Source organism: Thamnophis elegans, chromosome 17 (genome assembly GCF_009769535.1).
Source record: "Thamnophis elegans isolate rThaEle1 chromosome 17, rThaEle1.pri, whole genome shotgun sequence".
Lineage (NCBI taxonomy): Eukaryota > Metazoa > Chordata > Lepidosauria > Squamata > Colubridae > Thamnophis > Thamnophis elegans.
In genome coordinates, this window is record NC_045557.1 from 13,270,475 (window position 1) to 13,290,315 (window position 19,841).

General features: G+C 38.5%; 1 protein-coding gene across 1 annotated transcript; it reads left to right on the forward strand.

The window, feature by feature from the left end:
* Window positions 1-2,305: 2,305 nt before the first annotated feature.
* Window positions 2,306-18,446, forward strand: LOC116520262 (protein Spindly-like). The gene is made up of 7 exons (XM_032234429.1): window positions 2,306-2,505; window positions 10,531-10,708; window positions 12,068-12,243; window positions 13,273-13,462; window positions 13,673-13,822; window positions 16,500-16,637; window positions 18,430-18,446. The coding sequence occupies exons 4-7, from the start codon at window positions 13,382-13,384 to the stop codon at window positions 18,430-18,432; spliced, it is 372 nt and encodes a 123-aa protein (XP_032090320.1). The 5' UTR covers window positions 2,306-2,505; window positions 10,531-10,708; window positions 12,068-12,243; window positions 13,273-13,381; the 3' UTR covers window positions 18,433-18,446.
* Window positions 18,447-19,841: the final 1,395 nt, after the last annotated feature.

A 19,841-nucleotide genomic window follows, 5' to 3' on the forward strand; every position in this document is an offset into this window, starting at 1 on the left:
CAAAGTAATGCACAACCTAGAAGTCCTCCTGGCCTCAAAAATCAGAGCTTCTTATTGCCACATCTTTGTGCTTTCTCCCCCAACACCCAAGAACATGTTGTGAGTGTCCTCTCAAATTATCTCAATTGTAATGCTCATTGCAAGAGGCACTTCTCAATCCACAAAACAATAAAAGAATGATACATCCAATCTGATTTCAAGATATCTATAAAAAACAATATGCCTTTAGGGAAGAATTATATGCACTTTTTTGGGGAGGGGGTAAAAAATACATACATACATGCATGCATACATACATACATACATACATACATACATACATATATTTGTAGGCCAACTGCCATTTTTTAATTTTTGTTGAAAGTAGTCCATGCAAAAAATAATTAAACATAGTAGCAATTGCATCACTTTTTGCTTTTTAAAACTCATTTATAGCTGTAAAATACTTCATTTAAGAAGTTAGTGTTGTTTCATGATTTTTTTTTCCTTTATGGAGAAAACAGTATTATACAGCTTATGATTACAATTGAGCCCAAAATTTATTTTGTTTATTGAGAAATTTGTTTAAGTAAGTTTTGCTTCATTTTACGATTTCTCTTGCCACATTTGTTAGGTGAATCACTGCTGTTTTTAAATTAGTAACAGAGTTGTTAAGTAAATTTGGTTTCCCCATTGACTTTGTTTGTCCTAAGGGTACAAAAGGGGATCACATGACCCTGGGATGCTGCAACTGTCATAAATCTTGAGTCAGTTCTCAAGCATCTGAATGTAAATCACGTGACCACAGGGATACCGCAATGGTCATAAGGGTGAAAAATGGTCATGTTACTTTTTTCAGTGCCATTATAACTTGGAACAGTCACTAAATGAACTGTTGTAAGTCAAGGACTACCTGTACTAATGACAACAGGCTTTTAGAAGACTGTTAAGAAAAACTTTCATCTGCTGTAGCTACAGGATTTGCATCCTTAAATTTTAGATTCAAGTTGTATGTCAAGATAAGGAGATCAACTGCCACAAGGTGGAGCTAGTGGCATGGTGCTTGAGTAGAGGATCTTATTCAAAGATAGCATTCAAAGAAAAGGTAATTCAATTTGGCTGTAATTCTGATATAGGGCCAGAATACACAAAACTATCTGGCAGCGAGTGCTATTGTGGAATTTACCTCATGATCAAGAAACAATTTGTTTTTTAGGCTTCACCAATAAGGGAAAACAGTATGCAATCCTCAACTTTACTATACGCAGGATCCCATGAAAATTTGGTTGGGCAATTTAAGCATGAGTAAGAAACCAAAATCCTAAATTTGTGTAATTATATAACACTTTCCTCAGGAACTCAAAAGCTCTTATATGGGATATTTTATTACACTTTATACCCCACAACCATATGTGAGGAGACTGGGCTTAAAGAGCGTGGCTAAAGTGATCGAATGAAAATCCATGGTGACACCAGCTGTGCAGAATGGCATTTGAGGGCTTCAAGGATAAACTGCTGCGATGCAAAACCGTGGATCCTGTTAAGATTTCAAATGAAATTATATGAGCTTCCTACTTTTAAAAAATTATGAGGGATCCCCAAATACCTTTTGTTTGTAGTAGGCATTTACCATATTAAACATTAAAAATGATTCATTTGTTGATGTTACCACTACTCCATTATTTTATGGGATCTTAATATTGTGTTCTTTTTCAACATGCACCGACTTTGATGTCAGATTCCCCAGCTGTCCTAAGACTCACACTTTAACTAACACTGAAATAGTCAAAATACAGGCCACTTTCCTAGAAGGCTGCATTCTGTAATGTCAGCAGTATGTGATGATTATCTGTATCCAGATAATCAATTATAAGGATACATTTTATATATCTATATCTTTGTATCTGTATCTATCTACATTTCACTTCCCCAATTCCTTGGGCATCACTGGTTGTAATAGTCCTTTCTATGCAGACGAATGTAATCAGTATTTTGAATGGTGATTCAGGTGGACCCTATGAACAAATACGGGATCTCCGAATAGGATAGAAGGGAATTCTTTATTGGCCAAGTGTGATTGAACACGCAAGGGATTTGTCTTTGGTGTATATGCTGTCAATCAGCGTACGTAAAAAGACAAGATCCAGGACAAGAAGATCCGACTTCTCCTTTCTTCCTTGCAGCTGTTTGCAAAACCGACCACGGAGTCCACGGCCTTCTTCCTCCCCCGCTCCCTCCCCCACTTAGGAATCCCTCGTTGTCCTGGCGCCGCTCATTCTGCAGACTCCATTTCCATATCATCTCTGACCGAAGGGAAGCTAAACCGCTTGAAAAGCCCGCCTCGTCCACGACCCCCCCACCCCACCCGCCCGCCAACGCGCGTCCTCCACCGGGCATGCGCAGTGTCTTTCTAAGCCGGCGTCGTTAAATATCGCGAGATCGAATGCGCTCGGCGCGGGCTTTAAGCCTAAGATTCAAACACAGGTTCGTCGGGGTTGTTGCGTGTCTTAGTCAAAGGCGAAACAGGTAAGTGCAAACCTCGCAGAGCGGGGCTACGTATTGAAAAGTAGCGACTAGAATATGCAGGAGCGGCAGAAACTACAAAAGAAGAGAAGCTTTTCTTTTTGTCTCTGCTACCAGCACTCAGTACGGCTGCATTCACCGTCTTTTAAAAGGCAAAACAAAACGTGGTTTGCCAGTACTTTCCTGGCCGCACGTCTTCTGGAGAAAGTGCCACAGTTGGTGTTATACCCTAACACTAGTTTCCTCCTGAAAGCGAAGTTAGTTACTCTAAACTTGAGTCCCTACCTGCTTCCTCTTTCCTCCGCCTCTTCCTGCTTTTCACTCAGTGGAGCTGAAAGGCATATCTTTGCCTCCCTGTGTTGGACTCCATCTGCCTTTTAGGGAATAGTAAAAAGCAAATTCAGCCAGATCTGGATGAAGGGCTGGATTCAACCTGATCTGGAGGGCTGGATGAAGAAAGAAGGAGGGGGGAAAAGTAGGGAGAGCCTTCTTTATGCTTTGGGACAGCCTTTCCTAAATAAGATTCAGTTATTCAACCCTGCATGTAGATTATTTCATGATCCTCTTTAATGGTTTAGGGTCAGAAAAGGGTTTTACTATATTGCCTTTTTATGCTGGTATACAGTTGGAGTTAATCCCATCAGTGAAACAAATGTCCACATTCTGATTAATGTTTAGTTGTAGTTTTTATATTGGATACCCATGACTCCATTCCCTAAAAGTACTGTATTTTTCAGAGGATAAGATGCACCAGAGGATAAGACGCACCAAGGTTTTGAAGATGCAATTTTTTTTAAAAGGTAAGTAGGTAGATAGAGGGATAGAGAGGGAGAGAAAGAGAGAGAGAGATACAGTAGATAGTAGGGAGAGAGGGAGAGTAGGTAGGTAGGTAAAGGGATAGACCGGGGGGGGGGGGTAGGTAGGTAGGTAGGTAGAGGAATAGAGAGAGAGAAAAAGAGAAATACAGTAGATAGGTAGGGAGAGAGAATAGGTAGGTAGGTAGTTAGATAAAGGGTTAGAGAGAGAGAAATACAGTAGGTAGGTAGGGAGGAGAGTATGTGTAGGTAGGTAGGGAGAGGGATAGAGAGAAATACAGTAGGTAGGTAGGGAGAGTAGTTATGTAGGTAGATAAAGGGATAGAGAGAAAAATAGAGAGTAGGTAGGGAGAGAGTATGTGTAGGTAGGTAGGGAGAGGGATAGAGAGAAATACAGTAGGTAGGTAGGGGAGAGTAGTTAGGTAGGTAGATAAAGGGATAGAGAGAGAAAAACAGAGAGTAGGTAGGGAGAGAGTGTGGGTAGATAGATAGGGGATAGAGAGAGAGAAATAGAGAGAGAAATACAGTATATAGGTAGGTGTTTCTGCTGGCACAGCACTTAATCAATGTAATTCTCATCAATCAGTGAAAGAGCTTTCCAAAAGGAAAAAAAAAGTTTTTGCACTCTGTAAACCTCCCGAAAACAGGTCCGTTCCCTCACAAAAAGGCATTAATAGCCTTGAAAGGGGGGGGGGCTTACAGAGTGCTCCTGGAAGATGGGGGAGCAAAAACGAGCAAAAAACAGTCTGTTTTTCATCAAAAAAAATTGCATGCATAGCCTTATGGAGGCTTATAGAGTGCTGCTGCGGACTGCGAGGGGGGGGGGGAAACGACCTGTTTTTTGCAAATTTCTGCCCTCCCCAGCCCCCAGGAGCTCTGTGAAAGTCCCCATAAGAGTATGCCCAGCCATTTTGGTGAAGGGGCGGGGCTTCGGAGGGCTAAAAATGCTGTATTCGCTGTACAAGACGTTCCCAGATTTTCAGTCTTTTTTTTTTTTTGAGGGAAAAAGGTGCATCTTATACTCCAAAAAATACGATAGTTAAATTCTACTTCATATGCAAAATTGATAGCCAGCCAATTGATAAATTGAGTTACTTTTATGATTTATTCCTTTTTTATGTATGTAACCTTTTTTTTAACTATTGTTTTATTTTAGTATACCTTTATATTGTACTTGTCCTATAAAGATATTTGTACTAGAAGAGAACTGGAATTTTAACAATTCCATAATTATATATTTGTTCATATATAGAACAATATGCATACAGACACACTGAAGATCATTTGGTTTTGGACTATAACTGGAAACAATCCATTTCCTCTTGGTTTGCATAATAAAGTTTCCCACAATCCTAACTGATAATCTTTTTCACTTTTTATTCCTATCCAGGGAAATTTACATGGGTGCTGCTCAAGTTTCTTTTGAATTGGATATGCAGATTTAGATTTTAATTCTTTGAACTAAAGCATATACTCTTGAGTTTTTGCCTCTGTATTTTTTAATATTTTAAAATTCTTAACATTGAAACTGTCAGTTGCAGACTTTCAGACATCTTTTCTAGTTTTTGGAGGACAATCTATCAAGGTGCTGACCAGGAGTGGAGAGAAAATTAAGGAGCACTCACTTTATTTATATCTTTATATTGTTCTGAGTGCTCAAGTACCAGATGGTTGAAAGGAAAAAATTTGTTCTTCAATCTTTTGCTAAAACAATTAGAGAAAGGGAATGGAGCCAAGGAGATTCTTTCATTGCAAAGAGTGATTAGCTTTAACCGTTTCCCCAGACTTGAACCTAGAAAGGGGTAAAGGACATAACCAAATTGTGCTGGATTTGGTGCCTCCGTTGTTCCATCTTACAGAATATCTCTGCTTGTTTCCTTTCTCCAAAGTTCAAATAATGTTAAGATTGCCAAAACAATACTTCCCTGTTTAGTACTGAAGAGGCATGCAGAAAATAGCTTTAGCCATCCAAGGTTTTTAAACCTTTCTGCAGCATAGCAGCTTTAAATGGGCCTTTCCCCTTCTGGTAAATGGTTAAGTGAACAGGATATACACTACATTGCCAAAAATATTCGCTCACCTGCCTTTACTCGCATATGAACTTACTGTAAGTGACATCCCATTCTAATCCATAGGGTTCAATATGACGTCGGTCCACCCTTTGCAGCTATTACAGCTTCAACTCTTCTGGGAAGGCTGTCCACAAGGTTTAGGAGTGTGTTTATGGGAATTTTGTCCATTCTTCCAGAAGTGCATTTGTGAGATCACACACTGATGTTGGACTGATGTTACGTGGCTACTCTTTATGGCTGAGTTGCTGTCATTCCCAAACACTTCCACATTCTTATAATACAGCTGACAGGTTGACTGTGGAATATTTAGGAGCAAGGAACTTTCATTACTGGATTTGTTGCACAGGTGGCATCCTATCACAGTTCCAAGCTGGAATTCACTGAGTTCCTGAAAGACCCATTCTTTCACAACTGTTTGTAAAAACAGTTTGCATGCCTAGGTACTTGATTTTATACACCTGTGGCTATTGAAGTGATTGGAACACCTGATTCTGATTATTTGGATGGGTGAGCGAATACTTTTGGCAATATAGTGTATATAGAAAGATACTGTAAAATCTGACTTTTTCACCTGAATACTGATTTAAGCTATTAATGTGCTATATGACATCTCCCTGTTGACACGTGAAAATTCAATCTAGAATTGTACAATTGGCTATTAGGTTGTATATTTTATTAGTTAGTCTGGACTATGACTTATAAAAATATGACTCGACAGCCAATGTGATATGGAGAAACATGACAATTAGAACTGTAGGTTGTTATTGGTTTCTGCTCTGTGTTTGTTGTTTTGGGCACTATCTAATAAAATGAAATTCACTGGTGAAAGAGTAAGGTTCTACATTTAGGCAAGAAAAACGAAATAGACAAGTACAGTATAGGTCAGAGGTAGTCAACCTTTTATACCTACCACCCACTTTTGCATCTCTGTTAGTAGTAAAATTTTCTAACCGCCCACCGGTTCCACAGTAATGGTGATTTATAAAGTAGGAAAGTAACTTTACATTATAAAATTTATAAAGCAGAGTTACAGCAAACCCCTACCGCCCACCATGAAAGCTGGAACGTCCACTAGTAGGCGGTAGGGACCAAGGTTGACTACCACTGGTATAGGTGGTACCTTGCTCAATAGTAGTAACTGTGAGAGGGATCTTGGAGTCCTAGTGGACAACCATTTAAATATAAGCCAGCCGTGTGCAGCAGCTGCCACAAAAGGCCAACCCAGTTCTAGGCTACATAAACAGAGGGATAGAATCAAGATCACATGAAATGTTAATACCATTTTATAATGCCTTGGTAAGGCCACACTTGGAATACTGCATTCAGTTTTGGTCGCCACGATGTAGAAAAGATGTGGAGACTCTGGAAAGAGTGCAGAGAAGAGCAACAAAGATGATTAGGGGACTGGAGACTAAACATATGAAGAACGGTTGCAGGAACTGGGTATGTCTAGTTTAATGAAAAGAAGGAGTAGGGGAGACATGATAGCAGTGTTCCAATATCTCAGGGGTTGCCACAAAGAAGAGGAAGTCAAACTATTCTCCAAGGCACCTGAGGGTAGAACAAGAAGCAATGGGTGGAAACTAATCAAAGAGTGAAGCAACTTAGAACTGAGAAATTTCTTGACAGAACAATTAAACAGTGCAACAGCTTGCCTCCAAAAGTTGTAAATGAATATCGTGTAAAAGTTCATTTATTTCAGTAATGCAACTTAAAAGGTGAAACTAATATATGAGATAGATAGTTCAAGCTGTGATTTGTCATAATTGTGATGATTATGGTGTATAGCTCATGAAAACTCCAAATCCACCATCTCAGAAAATTAGAATATTACATGCAATCAATAAACAAGGATTGTGAATAGAACAATATTGGACCTCTGAAAAGTATAAGCATGCCTATGTACTCAGGACTTGGTTTGGGCCCCTTTTGCAACAATTACTGCCCTCAATGCAGCGTGGCATAGAAGCTATCAGCCTATGGCACTGCTGAGGTGCTATGGAAGACCAGGATGCTTCAATAGCAGCCTTCAGCTCTTCTGCATTGTTCGGTCTCATGTCTCTCATCTTTCTCTTGGCAATGCCCCATAGAATCTCTATGGGGTTCAGGTCAGGCGAGTTTGCTGACCAGTCAAGCATAGTAATCCCATGGTCATTGAACAGGTTTTGGTGCTTTTGGCAGTGTGGGCAGCTGGAAAATGAAGTCAGCATCCCCATAAATCTCATCTGCAGAAGGAAGCATGAAATGCTCCAAAATCTCCTGGTAGACGGCTGCGTTGACCCTGGTCTTAATGAAGCACAGTGGTCCAAAGTCCTGTTGCTCCTTGGTCCAAAGTCCTCTTTTCTGATGAGAGCAACTTTTGCATCTCATTTGGAAACCAAGGACCCAGAGTATAGAGGAAGAATGGAGAGGCAGATCAAGCACAGTAATCCCACGGTCATTGAACCAATTTTTGGTGCTTTTGGCAAAAGTTGCTCTCATCAGAAAAGAGGACTTTGGATGCAACCATGTAGGATGAAAAAATTAAAAAGCATAGAGATGAAGTGTTTTGCGAGGTGAAACAAGATTTGAAATCTTCAAACCAGAATTTTCTGGGTTTGGTCATCCGAGCTTGATCACTCAGCATAGGTACCAATACAAATCTTACCCAAAAAACACAAAAACTTGTACCCAAGAAATGATCAGCTTTTAATTCTAGGCCTTAAATGATTCAGTTAGGAGATGAAGATAAAGTGTTCCCCTGGTTGTCATTGTTGATCCAAGATCTGGAGCAACATAAAGCCTCATTGTGATATGTTTTGGTACCATGTACTAAATTTGAAAAAGGTCAATAGGGAAGTCCTATTCATGTTTGCTTAGAAGTAAATTAAATCTCACTGGATTAAATGGTTCTTATTGTCTGATAAATGGATCTAGGATTATAGCCTTAGGGTTCTTCAGCCTAGCTCTAAAATAGTCCTATGGAAATTCGATAGTTGTGATTTTCTAGTTGTCTTATGATTTTTTTATAGCCGATTTAGTGCAAAAAGTCTGCTAGTGAACTAATGTAATAGGTTTGTTAAAACTCAGCAAAAATGACTGGAAGTTTCATTATAATAGTGCTGTCTTGATAAGTTTACTTGGCATTTTCTTTGAAAAGTTACTATTATAAACTTTATAAATAAGCTTTTCAAAGCTACTAGGAAGGTGTGCCTCAAATTGGTTCAACCAGCAGTACTGTTTGGCAATTTAATTCTATGGTAATCTAACCTCTATTCAAATTGTTTTTTGTGTAGTTTTGTTTCCCCTTCTATTTTTCGACTATTTTTTAAAAAACTTTTGATTATCTATTGGTGGTTTAGCAACTAGAATAATCATTCTCTTGTCTTTCATTTTGTTAAAAGGTCAGGTGTCTTTTAATATGAATTGGTGAAATGGGATTCAAATATAATCCTAAGCCATAAATGTTTGGCTTTGCATGCAATGTGAGCCAAGCTGATTTTATCTAATAAACTATGATTGAGCAAACCATGGCATTTGATATCAGCTAAGAGTACTAAGACCACTATGTTCTTCCCACTAAGTTAATATATATATGTGTCCCCAAATATAAGAGATCCTTTGTCTTTCATGCTGACTATGGAAAAACAGAAATATCCATTAATATGATACATTAATCGATTGGTTATTTGTTTGGCATAAAACACTCCTGTATTTTCAAAACCCAGTCATATCATAGCCTACCTGTGATTAAATATGGCATTGAGGGTAATGAGTTCTTTGAGGATGAGCCGTGGGAATTATTACTTGGTTTGTTTATGAAAATGTAGTTGGTCTGCATATGAGGAGGAAAATTTTTAGATGATTGCTGATTTTTTTTTGATGGCACAATAATGAGCCACAACGCCTTGAACCAATGAGTAGTGTCCACAAAGCAATGTTCTATCAGTTGAGAATGTGGTGTGATTTTTGGTCTAGGAACCTTGTAAGCCAGGGCTGTCAAACTCGGAGGCTGCGGCCCAGCTACATCACGCTCTGGCCATGCCCACACCAGTTTGGCAAAGGGGTAAAAAAAAGTCTTAATACGTCGTATGATGCTGCCATAACAACACAAGTTTGACACCCCTGTTCTAAGCATAACATTTCTCCATGCGTCTATAAAAAGTGACAGACCAGCTGAATGAATTGGTAGAAATAGCCTGATGGGTGGCTTTGAAGCTGAAAATCATCTGGCTGTCATAGCGCAGCCCAAAGTTGGACACATTTCTGCTTAACCTTTCAGGGAAGATTGTAAGAGAGTTGTTAGACTGAAGGTTCTGTGACCCGTCAAAACCGCGGACCACAAAAGCGCGATCGACAAAAGCGCGTATGTGACATCATCACAGCGCGACCAAAAAGATCGAAAAATTGAAATAAAAATTAATAAAAATTAAATTACAGCAAGCCGATTCACATAAAGGTAAGGGTTAGGTTTAGGGTTAGGGTTACGTTAAGGGTTAGGGTTAGCTTTAGAGCGTTAGCATTACGTTTAGCGTTAGGTTAAGGGTTAGCGTTAGGTTTTTCATTACGTTAAGGGTTAGGTTTAGGGTTAGGTTTGGGGGGGTTAGGGTAAGGTTTTCGCTTTATTTTTACATTTTTCCATCTTTTTTCGTCGCGCTGTTATGATGTCACATACGCGCTTTTGTCGAGCGTGATTTTGTCCGCGGTTTTGTGGTGGAACTGAAGGTTCAAAGGTCCTGGAGGAAACAGATTATCTAGACCCCTTTCAGTATAGCTTCAAACTGCGATTCAGTACTGAGGCAGCACTGGTCACATTTTTAATAACCTGAAACAATTTTGAGATGGGGAAGTGCATCTCTTCTGATTCTCAGTCTCCCAGTGGTCTTTGGTATCATCAGCCTTGGTATTATTTTGGACCGGCTCAAGGCCCAAAGTGAGTGGGAGATACGGTGTTATGGTGGTTCTCCTTTCTCCATGACTAGCTCCAGTCAATGTTGGGGGGGGGGTCTGCTTTGAAGGTCATCCACAGGATTAAGTACCATGAGTATATAATTCGTGAAGGGGGGGGGAGGCTCTTCTAAATCCCATCAATAATTAGATATATGGATTTTACCCATAGTAGATTGATTTTTAAAAGAGTTGTATATCATATATAATTTCAGTGTTAAAAGAAAATGGAGGCAGACAGAGACATCATTTCACATCTTCGATATCAACTGAAAGAAGCTGAAAAAGAAAAAAACAAAAGCACTACAGTATGGCTTAAAGCTGTTGGAAAGTGAAAACTTGCTGCAGAATCGGCTGGATGAACTTCAAAATGAACTGGTTACCAAAACAGAGGTGAAATTTTAAGCATTGTATAAGAGTGTTTTGATAGATTCTATTCACTGACACAGAAGCATTACTGTTATTGCTGTGAAATACCATTAACAAGTTAACATTAAAAAATGCAATTCTCTGTATAGTTTTCTACAACCATTTTTAAAGGTTTTGCAATGGAGAGCTGTAAAGTTACAATGCCACTAAAAATGTGGTAATCAGTCCTCGCACTTAAAACTAGCACAGTATCTCCACAGTCACATGATAAAAATTTGGTTGCTTGGCATCTAGCATGTATATACAGTGGTTTCAAAGTCCTGGGGTCATGTGATCATTTACAACCTTCCCAGCTGCCTTCAAGCCAGCAAAGTCAGTGGGGAAAGCTGAATTCATTTAAAGACCACATGATTTACTTAACTACATTAATTGCTTAACAACCATGGCAGAAACGGTTATAAGAATAGGTGCAATTTCCTTCAAAGTTGCTTTCCTTAACAATGGAAATTCTGGTTTTGATTGTAGTCATAGGTTGAGGACTACCTTTATATAGAAAGCATCTTACTAACAGTGGGTTTTGTCTTCTTCCAATGATGGTGTGCAAATAATGAAATTTACAATTAGAAGGAGGTTCTTGAGTTACAATGGATATTTTGCTCCCAGTTGTGGCTGTATGTTTTTGCGGTCATAAGTTGAGTCATCACATGATTGGACATAAATCTGTGACCCTTTTTGCAATTGTGATTAAGCAAATCACATGATTGTTAAGCAATTCCAATTTCCCGCAATGGCATTTTTTCGCCAGAAACCAGCAAAAAATGTCACGTCATAACAGGATGCTGTAACCAGTCATAATTGTGAGCAAACTGCCAAATGCATAAATTACAATTATGTACCAGTAACTGAAGGGATGGTACAATGCTTTGCAATGGTCGTAAGTGCAAAACAGTTTATAAGTGACTTTTTCCAAGGCTGTGGTAAATGAATGGTTATAAGGCAACAACTACCTTTACCATCATGAAAGAAAACATTGCTATCCTATATATATATATATAGTCTGTATCTATGGTCAGCATCTCTAAATATAAATTGTGAATGATTTCCCAACTATTAGTATAACCAACCTATTAATATGATTATTATATTAATAATTGAATATTCATTTCATTTTCCCATGAACAAGGAGGTAAAATTTAAACTTTCCCTCTGGGCTGATCCAGTACCTCATGCCTCTAAATCTTCTCCTTTGATGCAGTTAAGAAATGGGCACCAAAGATATATGCAGTCTTTTAGTCTTTGCCAGGGTGAACACTTTTTGCTCACCACCGTTCTTCTATAGCAGATGTCTGTCTTTGTTATAAGTCCGTGATACTTCTTTTTCAGAATTTGAACAAGCAAAATATACTCACCAGAGAGAAGTAGAATTGAAGAACCGAATGTTGGAGAGTTTAAATCTTGAATATGAGGCTCTTAAGCAGCAGCAAAATGTACAGCTGGATACATTGCGCATAGAACTAGAAACATTACATGGGCAAAAAATAAAGGAGCTTGAAAATAAGGTGCATTATGCAAAGAATAAGATGAATCTGTTGTTTATAGTAATTGGTCCCTTGTAATAATGCTAAACTGTCTTTAAAATGTTTTGGACTTAATACATCTATTGAGAAATCAATTCTGAATTGGAGTATGTTTCTGCCATGTTAAACTATGTATAGAATAGAATAGAATATTTATTGTCACTGAATGTACACTAATCACCATACATTAAAATGAAATTATATTGCATATAGCCCTCAAAGGGTCCCAACCTCTAATATAAACATAAACATGACAAGATTGATAAATAAATAACTAAATAACTATTATGCATATCTTACAATATATAATAACTATTATTATATATTGTAAGATATGGAGAAACAACAGTCTAATTCGAATGTATACATGTACATGGTGAAAGAAACAAATCTTGCAAGCTTAGCAGACTGTATTAATTTACTATACATACTGCTATGTATTAATTTTAATTATATGCAGTTCGATAGGATAGCAAGGAAACTTTTTGGGGTAACGGCGCGTGCGTGAGTGAGAAAGAGTGAGTGACTTCATGAGTGTGTAGATAACTTATGTCTTCCATTTTTAAAACTGCTTTAGAGCAGAAAGGAATGGGATGGAAAAGATGCTACTACAACTACATAGTGTGTTTAAAAACCTAAAGGAGATGGGCAATCTAGAAATATGAGATGTAATAAATAAATACATTTAAACACAAAAAACGACAATTCAACTGCATGTTTCTTCTTTCGGCCTTCTTCCTTAGGAAACTGTAGTAGGAAATTGTGGCAAATACTGTATTTTGTTTAAAAAAAATATTGCTTATTTCATAAATACAGACCAGCAAAGTTAGTAAAAAAATGTTGACCTAGTTAATGTATGTTTTTTTTTTAAGTTTTAGAATGGAATGAAAGTGAAATATTCAGTAGAGCAATAGTTAGTGAGAATATGCTGGTAAATTTGAAGAAGAATATGTGTAAAAGAAAGTTAAATGTAAAAGTTATTTCCCCCTTTGGAAAACCATTGTTTTACAGGTTGAAAATTAAAATCGGAGTTAGACGAAGCATTACTTAGTGAGAAACAACTGAAGCATAAAGTGGATAATTGAAAGATGTCATTGCTTCAAAATCAGAACTATATATAATGTCAGAACGTGTACAAGAAAGTATGTCTTCAGAAATTCTCAGTCTTCAACATCAGCTGCTATCTCTTGAGAAAGGAAAGGTATGCCTTGGGTTAATTCTGGATCTTTTTAAGTGTCCTATATATAGATAATTTGCAGATAGCAATTCTTCCTGTTGGCTTCTGATCTATAATCACATTTAAATATCATGGAAAGTAATTGAAATTAAATGTTGTAAATTGGGCTGTGGTCTCTATAATAAATGTAACTTCCCAGTTAAATCATTCACATACTTATTAATTTTGTGACAGAGAGATTTTGAGGACCAGTTACATGAGCTGCAATACAATAAAAAACAGCTGGAACTTGCAAATAGCAATTTGACGAATCGACTGGCTCAGCTTGAAGAAGAGAAGGAAGGGAAAGAAAAAGATCTTGTTTCAGTTTGCAATTCATTAGAGGTACTGAATTACTTGGTATTTATAATGACAAAAGAATCTTGTGCTATTTAGTGAAGAATTTAATAAGAGTTGCTAAATTAAATGGAATGAGCCAAGGTGGCGCAGTGGTTAAATGCAGCACTGCAGGCTACTGCTAGATCAGCAGTTCAGCGGTTCAAATCTCACCGGCTCAGGGTTGACTCAGCCTTCCATCCTTCCGAGGTGGGTAAAATGAGGACCCAGATTGTTGGGGGCAATATGCTGACTCTCTGTAAACCGCTTAGAGAGGGCTGAAAGCCCTATGAAGCGGTATATAAGTCTACTGCTATTGCTATTGCTATTGGAATATTTTTTCAAATTATGTTAGAAGTTTGAAAAAAACAATAAAAATGATAAAAAAAAACTTAATATTTTTTTTAAAAAACATAATATTCTCCCCTCCAGAAAGCTTACTTGTTTAAATATAATTGATTTACTGAAATTCCTTGGGCTGTGGTCTATAACATAAATATTTTTAGCAGTGAGAAGCTTTGCTGGATTTGTATCTTTTACAGATTTCAACTGAAAGGACATATGCTTACCTATTATTTATTTTGTTAGGAATGTATTTGTTTGAATCGGTAGCTAGGATAAATAAAGCAAATCCTCTACTTGATTTTTGTCCTTCTATTTTGTTTTAAGCATCAAAAGCAATTGTCTACATCTACTATTCTGAACAATTACTGGACTGCCTTAAATATCAATTTTTTTCCTAAGACTAGTCAGTAATAAAACTTGTGTTTTCTGTAATACAATGTTAAGGATGGATGGATGGATGGATGGATGGATGGATGGATGGATGGATGGATGGATGGACGGACGGACGGACGGACAGACATTGTGATCTCCTGAACCTAAAATATATTATCTATTTAGTTTTTGTTAGCCTCTGCTAACATCATTAGAATATAATCATATTCTTTCAGTTGTTTTTTTTTAAAAAATGTTTGCTAGTGTAGGATAAAGCAAAATGGCAACCTGGAGGATTCTCTATGGAGATTCTTAGTCATCCAGGTCATGGTTGTTGCAGCTTCAGCTGAAAAAGCTTGGATGAGAGGCGAAATATCTTCAAAGAAAAACCAGAAAGTCCAGTTGCCTTTTGAAAGAAAACACCTTTGGGACAACCCTGGAAGATTTGCATTTCTTTACAACATTTCTACACCTACCCTGGTCTTGTCTTGGGAAAGAAAATGATAGGCAACTACATTCCAGCACTGTCTCCTGGCTCTGAAAAGGATAAAATAAGTTGAAGCATAAGACAGTAACCTGGGAAAGTATCAGAGAGCAATCTTAGCAGATTGCTAAACAGATTGCTTCTAGACATTTATCTTTGGAGCTGTGGTGTCACAATGGGTGCAATGCAGGATTACAGGCTAGTTCTGCCCACCGCAGACCAATTCTGACCAGCTCAAGGTTGACTCACCTTCTGAAATTGGTAAAATGGGGATCCAGATTGCTAGGGCTGACTCTAAACTGCTTAGTGAGGACTGTAAAGCACTATAAGTGGTATATAAGTCTAAATCCTAGTGCTATTATTATTTATAATGCCTTATTATTTTTACAAATAAATCCAGGTGGTGAATATATCCAACACTTTCCTTCTCCTATTTTTCCCCACAGCAACAACCTTGTGAGATAGGTTGGGCCGAGAGTGACTGCCCAATAATCACCCAACTTGTTTTCATAGTCTCCTGCTTTCTAGCCCGATGCCTTGAACACTAGATCAAACTGACCATGGTTGATGTTTTGTGACATGTAATGCCATTATCATGTGTTTTCAAAATTTGGAATATTTACAGGATTGGAGAGTTCTGTAAATAAGATACATTTAGTTTGGGTAAATTTAAATTGAGTTTAGTTTGGATAAATTAACAATGTTTTACTCAAATTCAGGAAAGCCTGTGAGATGAATCGAGGTCTTCAAGTTAGCTTTGGTTGATGTGCTATTCTTAGTCAAACATTTTCCAGAGGACCCATGCTTGGTATTTTCAGTTGATATTTTCAGTACAAACGAATACTTACAAGAACTGGTGTTAAATCTCATAGAACTGACTTGGCTAATTACAGGTAATCCTCGACTTATGACCACAATTGAGCCCAAAGTTATGTTGTTAAATGAGAATTTTGTTAAGTGACGTTTGCCCCATTTTTTGACATTTCTTGCCACGTTAAGTGAATCACTGCAGACGTTAAGTTAGTCACATGATTGTTAAGTGAATCTGTCTTCCCTATTGACTTTGCAAAAGGGTTGCAAAATGCGATCACATTACTCTGGGACACTGCAACCATTGTAAAATCAGTTGCTGAGTCTGAATTTTGGTCATTTGACCATGGGGATGCTGCAAATGGTCATAAGTCTGAAAGTTTTTCTGTGCCGTCGTAACTGTAAATGGTCACCAAATGAAAAGTTGTAAGTCAAGGATTACCTTACTTTTTGAACAGATACTGTATGAACCAGTGTCCAAGCATCTGAATTTTGATCATATGATGATGGGGATACTGCAAATATTGTAACTGTGAAAAACAGTCATAAGTCGCTTTTATCAGTGCAGTTATAACTTTGAAACAGTCATTAAATGAACTGTTGCAAGACGAGGACTACCTGTATATTTCATATACATGTAATTAAAAAATGACCAAAATTTGGTTTGATTTGTAGCTGCAGATGGCTGCAGATCTTCGAAGAATGATAGGTTCACAGGGAGAACATGACCAGCTGGACCCTTTACCCAACATGCTTCAACAAAGAAATGGTGAAATAGAAGAAATGAAAGTGAAACAATTAGAAAAACCAATGGTATGTACATGACTAAATTATCAAATCCTTTATTGGCAGTTAGTGAAGGAATGATTTAGAACTAATCTGGAAAACATTACATAGTATAAGCCCATGCAGCAAAAAGAATCATGAAATAAGAGTGAGTGGCTTAACCATAAATACCTGAGATGTACAACTGAAGAAAATAGATCTCCCATAAAGGAATTATGCCGAAAATAACATGGGCCCATCTCTCTCTGACACACAGGGAATAGTGGAGAGTACGCCAAAAGTGAGGGATTCCCAGGCATATAGGTGATGGCAGCAAGAACTATGAATCAAGGCAAGAGGCACAAGCAGGGTGTTTAAATGCAAAAGGTTTCAGGAAAGGAGTGTGTGAGGGAGCTCCCCAATGCATCATGGATATTCAGTGGCAAAATACCGTAATTAAATTATAATCATGCAATTTCTGTTTCTCAGTTTATAATGTGGTTTTAAGAATGAAATAGGAGCAATTTGCTTTAGAGAGCCCCAAAATTGGAATAAAAATGAAACGTGGCCATGCTCTTCCAACGATTGTCAATCCTGAAGTGAATGTGGCTGAGGCCATCTTTGAAGCTTTAGGGTTGCCACAAGGAAGAAGAAGGGACAGGACAGGGGAAAATAACTAACTGGGGGCTTGTAGTCAAACCAAGAACATTCCAACACGTGACTGGGGGAGAGGAGGAGTGGAGTAACCAAGCAACTGGCCAGCACCTCTATTGGACAATATAACTGATGACTTGGGGGAAGGGTAACTTTTTAAATTTTATAATTAAAAAGTAATTAGATGAAAACCACAGGAACTTTCAGAGTTGGTTTTCACCAGTTGTGTCAATATGATGTATCCAATAAAATGTTCTTTGAGGAATCTACTTGCCTTGGAGTTCTGCTTTCTATGGGTGCATTACTTGGAACACTGACAGATACAGAAGAATGACTTTGGGTTGTTTTTACCCTTATCCCAAGCATTGTTCATCATGATTGTAGATGATACTGAAAGACTTGAGGAACTCCATTACTGAGGAATAGTACACACAATAGTTTGCTCTGTCAATCTCAGTTCCAGGAAGTACAATAAAGAAGGGAAGTGGTGTTACAACTTTGCATTTATATAAAGGACAAGCTTTAATATTCATTGAGCAAGCCATTTTGGAATAAGAACCCAAAATGTGTTTTCATGGTTGTGTTTTTCTAGGCTGATTTCACGAAGCATAAAAGCAATAAAATACCACAAATATCTATTTGGTGTGTAAGCTGTTAATTTCATTAATCATTTGATAATTTTCCTCTTGAAGATAGTTGAATTTATATATTCCCTTATACATATTTTTACCTCAGGCTATAGCATAATTTCATACATTGAATGGGATGATTTCCCCTATCTGAAGGTGGGCCCAAGCTGATCTTTCCTGGTCTTAGTCCAATACCTTAATCATACACCACTTTCAATGTTTTAATATTACTTCATGAGCCAGATTCAATGATATTTTTCAATGATAATTGAAGTTGTTCTCTTCCTTCAATTTTTTTCTTCTTCTGTATTCTCTCCTGAAAGCGACAGATTTTCGCTGGCTAGAAAAGTCACTATTGTTCTGTACTGAGAGCGTCATAAATCTTTTTGAATGGTTTTGGCTGCTAATTTTGCTTCATATATTACACGTTTTTAATCCTAATATCTTTATATGGGGATTAAGTGAAAAAGATGGAAGGAACTGAGACCTGCGATGTGAAGGTTGACTTTATGCAATTGTATGTTTTCTAATACTTACTTTTTGTTTCCTTATTTTAGTAAAGAGAAAGAAAATTGAATTATGAATTATCTTTACAGCGGATGAAAGCTTTATTTGAAAGTCAGAGAGTCTTGGAGATGGAGCGAAAGCTTTTTGTAACTGAAAAGAAACTTAAAGCTTGTCAGAGTGAGAACACCAGGTCAGTGCAAAGACAATCATCACAGACCTGCATCTCTGTACTGCTCATGCTTTTTGTTTGTTTGTTTGTTGTTTTTTATTATCATTTATAGGCCGCCCTTTTCCCTGAGGGGACTCAGGGCGGCTTACAATAATGGGGAAGGAGTAAAATAAAATAATAAAATAATAAATATTTGAATAAAGTAAAATAGAAATAAAACAACATACATTCATCATTCGGGTAGGGACGGATTACGATCTTTATCCCCAGGCCTGACGGGATAGCCAGGTCTTGAGGGCTGTGCGGAAGGTCTGGACGGTGGTGAGGGTACGAATCTCCATGGGGAGATCATTCCAAGGGTAGGAGCTACTACTGAAAAGGCTCTCCTCCGTGTGGTGCCAGTCGACACTGACTGGTGGATGGAACTCGGAGGAGACCTAATCTATGCGATCTAATAGGTCGCAAGGAGGTAATTGGCAGGAGGCGGTCTCTCAAGTACGCAGATCCACTACCATGAAGGGCTTTGTGGGTGGTAAGTAGCACCTTGAAGCGCACCCGGAGATCAACAGGTAGCCAGCGCAGCTCGCGGAGGATAGGTGTTATGTGGGCGAACCGAGGTGCACCCACAATCACTTGCGCCGGCTGCATTCTGGACTAGCTGAAGTCGCCAGATGCTCTTCAAGGGCAGCCCCATGTAGAGCACATTGCAGTATTCCAGCCTAGAGGTCACAAGGGCCCAAGTGACTGTTGTGAGAGCCTCCCGATTCAGATAGGGTCGCAATTGGCGCACCAGGCGAACCTGGGCAAATGCCCCCCTGGTCACAGCCGTCAGATGATGGTCGAAGGTCAGCTGTGGGTCCAGGAGGACTCCCAAGTTGCGAACCCTGTCTGAGGGGTATAAAGTTTGACCCCCCCCCAGCCTGAGTGATGGAACACTAGCCAAATTGTTGGGAGGGAAACACAACAGCCACTCGGTTTTCTCCGGGTTGAGTACAAGCTTGTTAGCCCTCATCCAGTCCCTAACGGCTTCAAGACCCCGGCTCATCACGTCCACCGCTTCATTGAGTTGGCACGGGGCAGACAGATACAGCTGGGTATCGTCTGCATATTGATGGTATCTTATCCCGTGCCTCCGAATGATCTCGCCAGCGGTTTCATGTAGATGTTAAATAGTAGGGGGGATAAGACCGAACCCTATGTTAGGGGCCTAGGGGTCGATCTCTGCCCCCCAACTAACACCGACTGCGACCTGTCCGAGAGGTAGGAGGAGAACCACTGCAAGACAGTGCCTCC